General features: G+C 45.4%; 1 protein-coding gene across 5 annotated transcripts in view; it reads left to right on the top strand.

Moving 5' to 3' along the window:
- The window catches only part of SLC24A1 (solute carrier family 24 member 1), a 38927-nt gene that overhangs the window by 21031 nt on the left and 2145 nt on the right, over positions 1-15751 (top strand). For 2 of the 5 annotated variants that reach the window (XM_010355515.2, XM_010355516.2), the window contains 6 exons: positions 1890-1976; positions 3040-3131; positions 7849-8394; positions 9121-9210; positions 10108-10274; positions 11667-14132. In XM_010355515.2, coding sequence (XP_010353817.1) covers positions 1890-1976; positions 3040-3131; positions 7849-8394; positions 9121-9210; positions 10108-10274; positions 11667-11916 — 1232 coding nt within the window. In that variant the 3' untranslated portion in view covers positions 11917-14132. Of the gene's footprint in view, positions 1-371; positions 495-1889; positions 1977-3039; positions 3132-7848; positions 8395-9120; positions 9211-10107; positions 10275-11666; positions 14133-15751 lie in introns of those variants that run through there. The other 3 variants (XM_010355520.2, XM_010355518.2, XM_010355517.2) reach the window with 3 other exon arrangements.

The following is a 15751-nucleotide window of genomic DNA, read 5'->3' as shown; positions in this document are numbered from 1 at the left end:
GTCAGCAGATATTCTCAGTGCCAACACCAGAACCAAGGGAGCCCTCCTGTGACAGCAGCTACACATTACTCAACAGAAGACTTCAGGGTTTGATTAGTGCCAAGGGGGTGCTAGGGTTGTCAGGACGAAGGTGTGTTGGCCCCCGACCTCTCAGTTCTGATGAGGACCCAGGCCCACCAGGCCACTTCGAGGGACCACACGTGTCATAGTGGTGGCTCTACCATGGAGCTTATTGCAGAGCCAGCTGCAGCTGAACTTACTCTGAGAGTTTAGGAGACAGGAAGAGAGGAGGAAATTCCAGACTCATTTATCTGTTTCCTACCTGTTCTGGAGCCAGGCAGAGGCTTTGATCCACCCAGTTTCCCAGATTGCACTTTCCAGCTTCTCCGTTTCCTCTCGGTCCATCTGTATTACGGACCAGATGATGTCTGGGGTTCCTTCTATCTCGGACCCTCTGGAAGGCTGGGCATCATCACTGTGGGGTTGCTTCCCAGGTGGGACAGCCGCTGTCAACTACTCTTGTCAATTTGTTTTCATCGTGGTTGTTGTTGTTACAGCTAAAAGTTATATAGTGCTTTCTAGGTGCCAGACACTGTTTTGACCATATTCTTATACACATTCATTTACTCTGTCACCAACTCTGGAAGAATTTACAGATGAAGAATCTGAAGTACAGAGAGCTTAAGGAATCACCCAGTTAGGTCCACAGCTATAGTGCAAGTGGCAGGTCATCAGGCTTCAGAATCCATGCTAAAGTAACAATACGAGTGAGGCCACATTTGCAGCAGTAAAAGTGTTTTTATTTATTTTGTCTCATGGACCCTCATCACATCAGTCCCCTGAGGATATGACGGTATTGCCTTTTTAGAGAGGATACTGAGGCTTAGTGACGGCACGCAGGCTTCCCAAAGTCACGCAGTGCTGTTGGGGCACAGCCAGCCTAAATTCAGAATAGAGCCCATAGATCCCATGACACCACTTTGTTCTTCACTTGCACCACTGCCCTCACCCTCCCAGGCCACACAGCTGTGGGCTCCTTCGTCTCAGCCTTGTTCCTTCTTCCCTTCTCACCTTGAAATTGTACACGTAAAGCACTTTGCATGTTTCCTGGCACATAGTCCTGGTGAAAGGGAGTTGCTGTCCCGTGTTTCTCGCCTGGAAATCAGGGCAGCACAATTCTGTGCATGCTGCCCTGTGGGCCTCCAGCAAAGCATGTGCATAGGGATGTGAAGGAGGCCCTTCTCGGGCTCTTCTTGTGCCTCGGGTCAAAAAGGGTGTATCCGAGAGCTTGTTGGTGAACCATTTCCCCTTTTCCACTGGAGAGTGAAGGCTTATGAACATGGCTATCAGTCATCCCCCTGGAGCTATAACAAAGCTTCTAGTAGAGTCATAGAAAGTAAGCTACAAAGATAATATTGTTCAAGGATGGCAAAAACATCTCCCTGCAATTATTTCTCCATTCCATGTCCATCACAGACATTACCAATCAATCATGCTACTTTCGTACAAAGTTTGGGTCAGAGTTCTCCTCAATTCAGTACCCAAGCAGGCCATCACTTGAGCTTGTAAAGGAAATAAATCCTAGTTCTTGGCCCTGAGTCCAACCATGTCATTTTACCAGAGAGGAAATAGGCCTTGAGAAGGGAAGTGACTTACCCTAGGTCACAGCCAGTCAGTGACGATGCAGAGAATGTAAACAGAACTTTGGGAATTAGGCACCACAACTAGGCCTCGCAGGATCAGAATCCAGATGTCACAACGCCCATGGCAGCCTTTTCCCATGCTCTGCAGCTGCCCTCTGGCTGCTCAGCTGACTGTCCTAACTGAAAGGGCATGGCAGGGACTATCCTACGATTCCAGGTAAGATGTATGTCCTGTCTCATTTGCAGTTCGCCTTGCCAAGGAGAAGGAGGAGGAGAGCTTGAATCAAGAGGCCAGAGCCCAACCCCTGGCCAAATCAGAAAGTAAACCAGAAGGTGAGAGGATGGCCAGAGCAGTGGGTTTTCTCCTGCCCCCCTTTCCCTGCTGTCAGTAGTGAGCTTGGCCTGGAGGTGGCAGCCAGCCAGGCCAGGGGCTGAGTCACATCTTTGGCCTCTGACAGCCAGTCAGTTAGGGTGATGGTCGGGTGTTGCCCTGATCACCGCTCCACTCCAGACTCCTCCTTCCCAGGTACTGTCTTTCTGACATGGCTGCTGGTCTGAGAGTGGCCCCATATGGCTTCCTCTCCATTTTCCACAGCTAGGGTAGGCAAGGGAAGGCTAGGGGGTTGTTGAACTTCCACTTCTTTTTGCTGCATCTCATCCCAAATGAGACTATGGGACTTTATTTCTTCTTCCTGTCTCTTCTGTACAAGGACAATGTTGCTCGTTATTGGTCTGAAATCAGCAACCCCAGTGAGGGAAGGCTACCAGGGGTCTGGTGTCACAGAAATCCGGTATCTGTGTGGCAGCTAGGACTGAGAAAGTGGGACAGCCACTGCCATGTAGGCTCTGCACGGCACACCAGGACTGCCTGATCCACTCAGCAAACCCTGGAGGGAGGTGGAACAGCAGTCATTCTTCCCATCCTATAAACAAGAGGCTCAGAGAGGTCAAATGACTTCCCAAAGCCACACAGCCAAGAAGTGAGAGAACCTGTTCCAAGTTTCCCTTCCCGTCAGTCCTGTTCCAAGCCTTCAAAAGCTGCTGCCTTTGGAATCAGCAGGATCCCTCCCAAAGGGTCATTCTCTGAGTGCTAGGAGCTTTGCCTTCTCTCTGTTCTGGCTGTCCAGCTGTTGGTAGCGTCCTTGGCCACAATGGCCAGGATGGAAATGTCTATGAATTATAGGGGAGCACGGATGGTCACTTGCCAACTGTCTTCTCATCTACAGATAGGTCAGGGTGATAACAATTCACATCATCTTACTTTTCCTACCAACAAGAAATTGCCCCAAATAAACCTTCAGAAACCTTGTAGTCCAATAGCCCTGTAGCCACTTATGCCAGCTTCCCTCAGAACCTTGTCCACTCTTCTGATGTAACCCATGTTTATCCTTTAAAGAGGAGGAGCCAGCCAAGCTCCCTGCGGTCACGGTCACACCAGCCCCTGCTCCAGACATCAAGGGAGATCAGAAGGAGAATCCAGGCGGTCAGGTAGGCACCCAGCCTTTGCACAGACGAAACTGGAGAGGTCTAGGGAAGGAACTCCTGACCAAAAATACATCCTCCCTGAAGGTCTGAAATCCTATTTGAGGTTAATATTACTCTTTCTCTGAAGATCACTTCAAGTATTACTCTTTGGGGGTAAATATTACTCTTTCTCTGAAGATCACTTCAAAAATACAAATATCTCTTGGGGCCAATTAACTCACTGGAACATCTTATGAGTGAACTAATATATTGACAATGTATTGTGAACTGTCACATGCTATAAGAACATAAGGAATAATTGTTAGTGGGTCTGTCAGCAACTAGGTGACAGTGAGACCAGGTAGCTCCAGAGCACTGGGAAGCTTGAAATGCAGGTGGGAGGGTTGCTGGGTGAAGGCTTTCGAACCTTCTGAGGCTCCTCATTGCCTACTGCACCTGGTCAGGCATCTCAGCCTTGTCTGCAGAGCCAAGTCCTGACACTGCCCTGTCTTTACAGCCTCATGGTCTCTTCTTCTACCATGTTCCAGCCAAACTGGATTTCTTGTCTCCATGTTTTTCTTTTTTTCTTTTTTCTTTTTTTTTGTATTTTTATTAGAGACGGGGTTTCACCATGTTGGCCAGGATGGTCTCAATCTCCTGACCTCAGGTGATCCATCTGCCTCAGCCTCCCAAAGTGCTGGGATTACAGGCGTGAGCCACCATGCCCGACCGTCTCCATGTTTTTCTACCTCCCAGCCTTGGCTCACATGGTTTCCTCTCCCTAGAATGCCTTTTCTCCTCCATTTTCATATATGCTCATCTTACCATGCACACTCACCCCCCTCCCTGGCCCCGCCCCTGGCCAGTATAAACACCTTTGTCATGTAGCTGCCTTGATCCACTCCAAATCTGAATGCCCCTGGTGCTCTGCACCTATCTCAGGGCTTTTACCAATTGTCTTCTTTGGATTCTGAGTCTACTTGGTGGTGAGGTTCCTGAAGGCAAGGTTGAAGTCTGAGTCATCCCTGTCTCCTCTACAGAGGGAAGCAGAATGCCTGGTGTACAACTGGCTCAATATATGTTGAGTGACTGACAGTAAAAAACATCCCATTTGCAAGTTCCATCTCTTTTCTTCTCTCCATTCAATACCCAGAAAGCGCTTGATTATATCTCGTCCTTAAACCAGCAACTTTGGGCTCAGCGTCTAAGACAGCTTCATGGTAACATGAATAGGCCTATTACCGCTAGCTCAAGTAAAAGGGATTAAGAGGATACAGAGGTATCCCCTGGAATCCCAGGGCAGGAAGTGAGGCTTGATCTCGTGAAGAGCTGGAACTAGGCCTGAGAAGCCATCTGTTACCCTGGTGGCTTCTCATTCCATGTCCTGCTTTCCCTCACATCCCTTCTCTGGGTACAGGCTCTATCATGGGCCTCTCTTGGCAGGCTGGCTTCATTTGTTCCCTTATGAGCACACACAACTCCAAGCCACTATCCCAATCCTGCAGTCCACAGGGGAATCAGTGACAGGTTTCCAGTCTTAAAAGAGAGAGAATAGGGGCAGGCGCGGTGGCTCACACCTATATCTTTGCACTTTGGGAGGCCGAGGCAGGCAGATCGCTTGAGGTCAGGAGTTCAAGACCAGCCTGGCCAACATGGTGAAACCCCATCTCTACTAAAAATACAAAAATTAGCCAGGTGTGGTGGTGCATGCCTGTAATCCCAGCTACTTGGGAGGCTGAGGCAGGAGAAACACTTGAACTCTGGAGGCGGAGGTTGCAGTGAGCAGAAGTCCCACCACTGCACTCCAGCCTGGGTGACAGAGGAGACTGTCTCAAAAAAAAAAAAAAAAAGGGGAGAGAGAGAGAGAAAGAATCAGTTCAACCCAGCTTCTTGCAAGGATCCAGCTTTCATCCAACTGGCTGTGGCTGGCTGACTTGACTCCAACACGGAAGAAGCAGCTACCTGTTCAGCTGGGGCTATTAGGAGTGACAGTCTTCAGAGAAGAGGGAGCCGAACAGGCAGACACTCCCATATTTATGGGTTTAAATGACTTGTCATCTCCTCTGGGAAGCATTCTCTACCTGATGGGGGTAGAAGGGAGAGGGCAGGAATGATTTCAGACTAAAATCTTCTCAATCCTCATTCTCAGTTCAAACCGTAGGCCTCACCAGTAGTATCTGATGTCTTCGTTGGGGGTTCTCAATCCTGGTTGCATATTAGAATAATTTGGGGAAGTTAAAAAAAAAAAATGACCATGCCCCACCCTCAACCAATGAAGTCAGAATATCTCAGGTGGGTCCTTGGGCATCAATAATTTAAAAAGCCTCCAGGTGATTTTAATGTGCAGCACAATTGAGAATCACTCAACATCCTTTGGGGGTTGCCAATATCGTGACATTTGTTACAGACAACGTATTTACTCCATGAACACACAGCCCAGGGCTCTTGCTCAAGGGATGGACCAGCATGTTTCTTTTTTTTTTGAGACGGAGTCTCGCTCTGTGGCCCAGGCTGGAGTGCAGTGGCCAGATCTCAGCTCACTGCAAGCTCCGCCTCCCGGGTTTACGCCATTCTCCTGACTCAGCCTCCCGAGTAGCTGGGACTACAGGTGCCCGCCACCTCGCCCGGCTAGTTTTTTTTTTTTTTTTTTTTTTTTGTATTTTTTAGTAGAGACGGGGTTTCACCGTGTTAGCCAGGATGGTCTTGATCTCCTGACCTCGTGATCCGCCCGTCTCGGCCTCCCAAAGTGCTGGGATTACAGGCTTGAGCCACCGCGCCTGGCCGGACCAGCATGTTTCTATAGGTTAGCTGGGTGCCTAATCTGAGGACACTCTGAATCAATGGCTTTTAATTTTATCTCTTATTATTATTATTTTTTTGAGACCGAGTCTCACTCTATCATTCAGGCTGGAGTGCAATGGCGTGATCTCAGCTCACTGCCTCTGCCTCCCGGGTTCAAGTGATTCTCCTGCCTCAGCCTCCTGAGTAGCTGGGATTACAGGCACGTACCACCACACCCAGCTAATTTTTTTTTTTTTTTTTTTGTATTTTTAGTAGAGACAAGGTTTCACTATGTTGGTCAGGCTGTTCTCAAACTCCTGACCTCATGATCTGCCCAACTTGGCCTCCCAAAGTGCTGAGATTACAGGCGTGAGCCACCGTACCCGGCCCAGCTCTTAAATTTTTTACGGGGGTATGGGATCTCACTATATTGCTCAGGCTGGCCTGGAACTCCTGGGCTCTAGCAATCCTACTGCCTCAGCTGCCTGAGTAGTTGAAACATAGGTATCTATGTCTGAGACCACACCCAGCTATCAATGGCTTTAAGGGTGTGTGGAGATAGTCAGTTGTTCCCAAACACTGGTCTAAAGGTGGATGTTTTAGGAACAGCTGTGAGTATATTAAAATACAGATGCCTGGCTTCCAATCCTAGAGATTCTAATTCAGTTGGTCCAAGTGAGGTCAGAAAATCTGTATTTCTTTTTTTCTTTGAGATGGAGTCTTGCTCTGTCACCCAGGCTGGAGTGCAGTAGTGCAATCTCTGCTCACTGCAACTTCTGCCTCCTGGGTTCAAGTAGTTCTGCCTCAGCCTCCTGAGTAGCCAGGATTACAGGTGCCTGCCACTGTGCCCAGCTAATTTTTGTATTTTTAGTAGAGACAGAGTTTTAACATGTTGGCCAGGCTGGTCTCAAACTCCTGACCTCGTGATCCCCTGCACTGGCCTCTGAAAGTGTTGGGATTACAGGCACTGTGCCTGGCTTAAAAATCTGAATTTCTAATAAGCTCCTCAGGCTACCAGGTTTGGGAGCCAGACATCTCATTCGGACCTTTACCTGGTATTGGTAAAGCAGGATAGCTTGGTGGACCATCCGTATTCAAATCCCGACTTCATCACTTACAAACTACGTGGACCACAGGTGAGTTACTTAGTTCCTTTTACTCTAGTTTCTCCATCTGTAAGATGAGCATAATTCTATCCATATCATGAATTAATTGATTCATAAAACACAGTAAGTGCTCGCTATTATTATTAAACTACTTCCCATGGTGCCTGGCACATAAAAACCCTCAATAAATAGGCATTATCATCCTTATTTTATAGATACAAGGTAATAAAACAATTTAGGAGTTTTAGTAGACTCAGCAATGCATTGTGACCACCAAAGGATATCATGCCATATTAAACAACATTAATGGAAGTATCGTATCTAAGACAAGAGAGGTGATAGTCCTGTTCCACTCCATGCAATGTTCTGTGTTCAGTTTTGGATGCCCTCCTCCTGGGATATAAGCCAATTAAAATGAGTTTACCAGGATAGGGAGGAGGCTCTAGGCCATAGCATGTAGAAATGATATAAGGACCTGGGAATCTTTAACCCAGGAAAGAGAGCTGTCTCATGGAAGATTGATGTTTTGTGAGGCATCAAAGAGTAAACCTATACACGGGGGTAGAACTTTGATATAAATATGGACTTCAGAGGAATCAGAGGTGCCAAAGATGACAGAAGCTGCTTCAGGTGGTGAGTTTTCCACCCCTGGAAATGATCAAATAAAAGCTGGACAGCCACTAGGTAGGAGTGTGGTCATGGGAATTCTGCTGAATTATCGCACTAGTTTTCTCCTCATGCTTAAGTTTTCAGATACATTCTGAGAAGCACACCAACAAAGAAAATGGGGGAGTATCAGAAGGAAAACAATCAGAGCAGTTACCACACATTAATCTGTTGGTTTTGGATTGCAGGAAGATGTGGCTGAGGCTGAGAGCACAGGTGAAATGACAGGCGAAGAGGGCGAAACTGCTGGTGAAGGTGAAACTGAAGAGAAAAGTGGAGGTGAAACTCAACCAGAAGGTGAAGGTGAAACTGGAACACAAGGAAAAGGAGAAGAACACGAAAAAGAAAATGAAGCAGAAGGAAAAGGAGACAATGAAGGTGAAGGTGAGGGTGAAATCCACGCAGAAGATGGTGAAATGAAAGGTATTGAAGGTGAAACTGAAAGCCAGGAACTCAGTGCTGAAAATCACGGTGAAGCCAAAATTGATGAGAAAGGTGTAGAAGATGGAGGGGGAAGTGATGGAGGGGATAATGAAGAGGAGGAAGAGGAGGAGGAGGAAGAGGAGGAGGAGGAAGAGGAGGAGGAAGAGGAAGAAGAGGAAGAGGAAGAGGAGGGAAATGAAGAGCCTCTGTCCCTGGACTGGCCTGAAACCAGGCAGAAGCAGGCCATTTACCTCTTTCTCCTGCCCATCGTGTTCCCACTGTGGCTGACAGTCCCCGATGTCCGAAGGCAGGTGAGTGTGCCCATCTGGATCTCAGATTCTTTATCCCCAGCAAGGCTGTGGAGTCTCTAGGCAGGGCTCACACTCAAGAGGAGGAAGAGGCCATAGACAACCAGCTTAGCAGGGCTCCACCATTGAGATCTGGGAAGGGACTGAAGCCTTGGAGGGGGACGATGTGCTTAGGGGACATACCACTGGGACTGGGAGACCCTGGACCTCAAATGTGCTTTATTTCCACCAGTATAAGCAGTATACACTCGTCCCTCTTTGACTCCTATCTCAGTTTCTTGATTTTAATTTGAGAATGATGCCACTAAACCTCCTCCGTATTTCACAGGAGTATTCCCAAAACCCAGCGAAATCACTGGTATTTATATCCAACATGCTTATTTGCAAGGAAGGGTCTGACGAGAAAGGAATGGTACAAGGAGGTTGCAAAAGCCAAACCAGATACCTAGATTGACCTGGTTCTAGGGCAAGCAAACAGCTTTCTTCCATCTGGTGACTGCTGTCCACCCTACTGGCTGGACTCCTCTACAGTTGTACCCCCCATCCCCATGCTTTTCCATCCATCTCAAGGTCCTCAGCCTGGAGAGAGAGCCCTCAGGTCAAATGTCTCCAGTTCCTCTCCGTCACTCTTCCATTAGACCTTGTCACTGATTCTTGGGCTTGCTCAGAAGGGTCAAAGACGTTTCGCCTCTACAACTTACTTCTCATCCTTTTCAAACTTTCAAACAGGAGTCTAGGAAGTTTTTTGTTTTCACCTTCCTGGGATCTATCGTGTGGATAGCCATGTTCTCATACCTCATGGTGTGGTGGGCTCACCAGGTGAGTGAACAGCAGGAACGAAATCCTTTACCAGCAGGTCCCAAGGACACTTTCCTTCAGGATCAATTTCCGGTACTCAGGGAATCTCGAGGATCAAGTGAATTCGTGCTGTTTCTATGTTGCTTGTAAAGGCTTAAAGGTAGACTTTTTATTCCAGTGAATGCAGTGCTTCTCAAGTGTGGCTTTTCTGTCATATCCTGTAGTATGGCATAGAAGGCATTGGAATCCTGCCTGATTCCAGCTGACCATGGCTTATTAGCCTTATTTCCTGCTTTCTCCACCATGTACCCATCCCTCTCACCTGGTGAAATCCTATGCACTCTGAGAGCCAGCTGTTTCGCCTGCTCTCTGGCATTCAATTAGTCTTCCTCTGAGTACCCATAGTGTTTCTGTTCTGCCTGGAATACTGCACTGTAATAATTGTTTACTAGCTTTCCTCTCTAAAAGGCTAAGGTTAGGGTCTATGTCATCCTGCTCGTACTTCCACCTCCAGCCTCTTAGTTCCTGGCACACAGCAAGTGTCCACATTCCTGGAAATAGAAATGCTGACATGCACAACTCTTTGGAAGGGCAGTTCTTGTGGGAAGGTAGGGGTGTTAAGAGTTGGAATGACAGCGAGCAGCAGATCTGGTGTAGGTAACTTTTAGTCCAATTGTGAAAAGAAGAGCAACATGGTCCCTGCAGCCAGGAGCAGGAGTCTTGCTTGCTCTTCCTCTCTGTGGCCATCTCAGTTGTCAGTCCACCTATCACCCTTCCTCACTCAGGCTGAGGGGGTGTAGCTGAGCTCCTTAGAAGGCATTCTGTTTGCACGAAGTAGGATGTGGATAGTGGTTGGATGTGCCTCAGGTTTTTCACCTGTTGTTGCCATGGTTTCTCATTACTGTTGCTGTTTACCAGGTTGGTGAAACAATAGGCATTTCTGAAGAGATTATGGGCCTGACAATCCTCGCAGCAGGCACATCAATTCCTGACCTCATCACCAGTGTGATTGTCGCTCGAAAAGGCCTGGGAGACATGGCTGTGTCAAGCTCTGTGGGCAGTAATATATTTGATATTACTGTGGGGTGAGTGGCAATGTTACTTCCTAAGGGGTGTTACATATGACTGAAACACTGCATTGGCTCTGTTCACTGGTTTTCTGCTTTATTCATTATACATAGAATAAAAGGGCATTTATATTGTTAGTTTCTGCAAAGCAACAAAATATCTTCCCTTCATTCATCATAGCCAGATGGGATAACAGAACTAAAATGCTGCCTGAAATGTAACTGACTGGAATTTACAGATAAATTGAAAACCAAAGTCCATTTCATTCCATTACCAAATACCGTCAAATGCTCTGCTCACTGACTTTCAAGGCAGTGGAGGTGGGACTGGAAGGAGCAATGACTCAACTTCACTTCTTGGTACTACTCTTGCTCCTTTGTATGTGAACTCCTGCTAGCTCAGAGGCTCTAAACAGCATTTTGTATAACGTGCAAATGCCTTACCCTCCTGTACCCATCCTCTTACCCCATTCTCCCTACCTTGTCAGAAAGGGGCTATTTTCATTTCCCCAATCATGTTCTGAATTTAGGTGGTAGATTTGTTTCCTTAAATTTGAATCTGTGTATGTGTATTTGGGGTGAGGGGCAGGTAAAAAGGCAGCCCTCATCACTAAAGAATTAAAAGAAATGTAGGCCTTATAAAAATGTAGAGATTTAAGAGTACATATCACACTGGGACTGGTTGTGGTGATGTGTGCCTGTAATTCCAGCATTTAAAAAAAAAAAAAAAAGGCACACATCAACCAATCTGAGTCATATAGAAGTCATGAAGTATGCAGAAAATAAAAAAAAGCTCAGACTCAGAATACTTCAGTTTTAACCTAAGCTCTTCTAGTTATTAGCTGCGAATCCTTGGGCAAGTAATTTAATTTCCCTGAAACTTAGTTTTCTTGTCTGTGAAATGGGGCTAATAATTTTTGTTCACTTCATAGATTTTTTTCTTGGTGGAAGAATACATACTTTGTTTTTTTTTGTTTTTGTTTTTTTTTTTTTTTTTTTTTTTTTTTTGAGACGGAGTCTTGCTTTGCCACCCAGGCTGGAGTGCAGTCTGCCACCCAGGCTGGAGTGCAGTGGCCAGATCTCAGCTCACTGCAAGCTCCGCCTCCCGGGTTCACGCCATTCTCCTGCCTCAGCCTCCCGAGTACCTGGGACTACAGGCGCCCGCCTCGTCGCCCGGCTATTTTTTTGTATTTTTTTAAGTAGAGACAGGGTTTCACTGTATTAGCCAGGATGGTCTCGATCTCCTGACCTCGTGATCCGCCCGTCTCGGCCTCCCAAAGTGCTGGGATTACAGGCTTGAGCCACCGCGCCCGGCCAGAATACATACTTTGTAAACTGTAAAATACTATTTAAGTGTATGGGGTTATTATAAACATTAAGGATATTCACATTGTTTCTTCAATCTTGCAGCTTGCCCGTTCCTTGGTTGCTTTTCTGTCTTATTAATGGATTACAGCCAGTTCCAGTCAGCAGCAATGGCTTGTTTTGTGCAATTGTTTTGCTTTTTCTCATGCTTCTGTTTGTGATCTCTTCAATTGCGTCATGTAAATGGAGAATGAACAAGATCCTGGGCTTCACAATGTTCCTCCTTTACTTTGTGTTCCTGATAATCAGTGTGATGTTAGAAGATCGAATCATATCCTGTCCTGTATCTGTCTGAGTCAAGTCACTCTTGCTCACAATGGACATGGATCAGAAGACCACGCAGAAGTTATTGTATCTCTTGTGACACTAATGAAAGAATGTATATGATCCTGGAAAGTGAACTGAGTGACCTAGGACCTCTGATGTGAATGTGATCTGAGACTAAGGTTTGTCCTTGGAAACACGTGCAGCTCATTGTGGATTAAGAACCTCACCTCTGGAGGGGTGGAGTTTCTACCCCTGACTCATGCAGACATCTATTACATGGAGGCAATAGAAGGACCCCTGGAGCCAGAGGGTTTTCTAAATGAGAGAGAAATGGGGGCAAAGGTTGGGATAGGTGCAGCAGCTATATGACAAGCTCCTATGCTCGCCATTCCCTGATCATTCCTGAAGGGCTGCTGGCCCAAAAGATGCAGCTGTGGTCTACATCTCAGCCTTCCTGACCTCTGCCCCAAACACACGCTGCAATTTTGTTGCCTCCTTTTCTGTTCAAAATGTGAGGTTCTATCAGGTTTGTAATCACTGTAGGTTCAGTTATTGGTGAGTTTAAGGATCCAAGGCTACAGAAAAAAAAGAAGTATAACAGGAATCAATGATCATCCCACGTTTTGTAGCCCACTGCATCTGGATATGTACCAGTATTTTCTTGCTTTTTTTTTTGAGACAGAGTTTCGCTCTTGTTGCCCAGGCTGGAATGCAATGGTGTGATCTCGGCTTACTGCAACCTTCACCTGCCGGGTTCAAGCAATTCTCCTGCCTCAGCCTGACTTCGTGATCTTCTTGCCTCGGCTTCCCAAAGTGCTGGGATTACAGGTGTGAGCCACCACGCCTGGCCTATACCAGTATTTTCTAGCTTAAAAGGAGGACTACCTTTAACTCTTATTGTTGCATTTCTGAAAAGTGAAATTTAAAAAGCTGCCTGAAAAGTAAAAATTTGTAATTTGCCCTTGAACTGGAAGGAGTGGAGATTAGGGAAGTAAAACTACTCTAGAGGCCATTTAAAAGTATGTATTTATTAGAACATCCAAATTCATGTAGTCTCCATCAGGGGTCACCTTGAGGGATTAGACATTCTAATGGAATGTCCTGGCTCCACCCTTGGCCAGCTGTCCCGGTTTCACCCTCCAGCATGTTCTCACCCAACAATGACAGCTGAGTGGAGTGGGAAGGGAAGTCATTCCAAACAGTCCAAAGTCAGTAGCGCCACATCTGGTTTATAAAGTAAGAGATCCAGTGGGGCAATGCTATTTTTGTATGTCAACCTAGATAGGATTATAAAGCAAGACTGATTTCTTCTGTGGTTTATGAATGGATCTTAAGGTAGTTACAAACAGGAAATTCCAAGAATGCATAACACAATGACAACATGGTGAAAAAAGTGCAGTACTACTTCCAAGGTAGCTAGTGTAAAGGACACTTGAGTTTTTAAAAGTGTGGTTAAACATTTTATGTGGAATTTGATGAGTTTGTATGTTAAATACCACTGCTTGCTGCTTTTACTAGAACCAAGTTAAGGGACACATTAGAAACAGAACAGTTTAATATCACTGACTTCAGAGCAAAATGAGCTCGGGTGACTGCATATTATGATGGTAAATATGGCTTTAATTACAAACATGAGGAATGATTCGCTGAAGATGAGAAGATGAAAAGGACGGATGTGATGTGAAAAACCCAAACATTTTGGCACTGAACGATGGCTAAGGTGTTCCAAATATTCCATCTTTTAAGATGAACTGCTTAATTAATTGCTTCGCTACCCCAGGATTCCCATTCTTTGGAAATAATTTTTATTAAATTTCAATAAACTCTGAATCCCAGTGGTATTTTACTTTACAACATGGATGGGTTCATCCTTATCTTTAGGTCATTTGGTCAGAATCCTCTCGAGAAGACTGATGAAGAGTATGGAATCATGTTCCAATTCTATATTCTTAATTATCCTTATTCCTGATGCTACTGCATTGCTGGGTTTCCATAGTCATGGCCTAAGAACAGGAGGAGAAGGCAATGCCTGTGGGAGGGAGGTCCCTATACCAAAATTCTGGACACTAACCTGGTGTCTACAGCCCATTCCAGTTAGCCTCGGGGATGCCACCTCCTCATCCACAGCCTGGGATCTGATGCTCTTCCTCAGACTGGGTAAGGAGTGATGGACCGTAAAATGCTGTGTAATGATAAAAGGCTGAAATATCCATTTAATGATAAAAACCAACTCTAATAATCTGACATCCTTTTCCCAATTTGCTGAATTTCTGGCATACCCCTTTGCCTAGAAAGGAAGTTCTGATCACTTCACAGTGTTACAGAAAAGGACAAGTACAAAAAGTGAAAGCTGAGTCTTGATGGATGAATAGGAATTCATTGGGGGAGAGACAGAGATGATTACTTTGGGGAGATGGAAAACTTGTGTAACTTTTAAAAGACTAATTGGTTATACCTGGAAATTAAAATTTTTCGTCACACATTTACAAACCTACTATAATATTAAAATCATGCTGTTTTAGAGGTAAAGTACCATTTAAAAATATCAAGATAATATTGAGATGGTCCTCTCACTTTATAGGCAGAATATTCTGTATGTAGTTACTTGTGACAAATTCTAGGTCATTCATTCAGCCTGGAAAGTCTGAACTGTCCCACATGGGTATCTGAATTGGAAGTCAGTGGCTACATGGATGACTTCAACTCCCTTAGGCGGCACTTCCTTGATAGCCCTGGTAATAGGTTTGAGCCAGATTTCCGAATTCTTCCTAATTTAATGGGTTACGATTCTGTACAGTACCAGAAAAAAGAGATATATTCCAAATTTTTCAAACTGTTATGTGTTTAAATTTTTTAAAAAAATTAATTAATTTATTTATTTTAAAGAGATGGGGCCTTGCCCTATCACCCAGGCTGGAGTGCAGTGACATGAACATGGCTCACTGTAGCCTCACCTTTTGGGCTCAAGCAATCCTCCCGCCTCAGCCCCCCAAGTAGCTGGGACTACAGAAGTGCACCACCACACCCAGCTAATTTTTGTATTTTTTTTGTAGAGATAGGGTTTTGCCCTGTTGCCCAGGCTGACCTCGAACTCCTGAGCTCAGGCAATCCGCCCTCCTCGGCCTCCCAAAGTGCTGAGATTACAGGCCTGAGCCACTGTACCCAGCCAAAATGGTTACTATATATTTTGAACATTATATTGCACTGTCATCAATAGATTTAAAAATGGTTTTACCAAATTACAGGCTTAGTCTTTTATAGCTATCTATATCAATATTATTTACAGATTGAGTACCAAAGGGGGCAGGAATTGGAATGTATTATCTAGAGCACAGCCTGGTAAATAATCAGGAAGAATTGGTTGGCCTTATGTGCCAATGAATACTCTTGGTTCTGACTCTTTTTTTGGTGGGAGGGTCCTCCAGCAGTGCAGCTTGCAACATGTACGGGGACTGGACACTATGAAAGGTGTAATGAGAGGGCTCATGAGCAGAGCTGCCTATCCTTGGGGGTCACTAAAGCCTACAGGACATCTGGCCCAAGTCTGCCTGCACAACTAAGGGTACACTTTTGGTCTTTAGGCCCTTCGCTGTATGAGCAAGCAAAACCTGGAGAATTTAACTTGCAGAAAATCCACCAGTTGCTGCAATAGTTTTATCATACTACTACATTTGAAAAGAAAATCTTTAAATAGTAAAGGAGGGAGCCGTCCAAATGAACAGGAACTGTGGAAAGACAGCAATAACTTTATCAGAAGAATCTATGACTATCTCAGACTACAAGCACATGCGCAGACTTTTGTAATCAAAGATGAAAATTCTTCAATTTGTGTACTGCTAATTTTGTTAAGAAAAATAAGCTAG

The sequence above is a fragment of the Rhinopithecus roxellana genome, chromosome 5 (assembly GCF_007565055.1).
Source record: "Rhinopithecus roxellana isolate Shanxi Qingling chromosome 5, ASM756505v1, whole genome shotgun sequence".
Lineage (NCBI taxonomy): Eukaryota > Metazoa > Chordata > Mammalia > Primates > Cercopithecidae > Rhinopithecus > Rhinopithecus roxellana.
The sequence above is the reverse complement of the archived record's forward strand: the minus strand, read 5'-3'. Positions and strand labels throughout refer to the sequence as shown.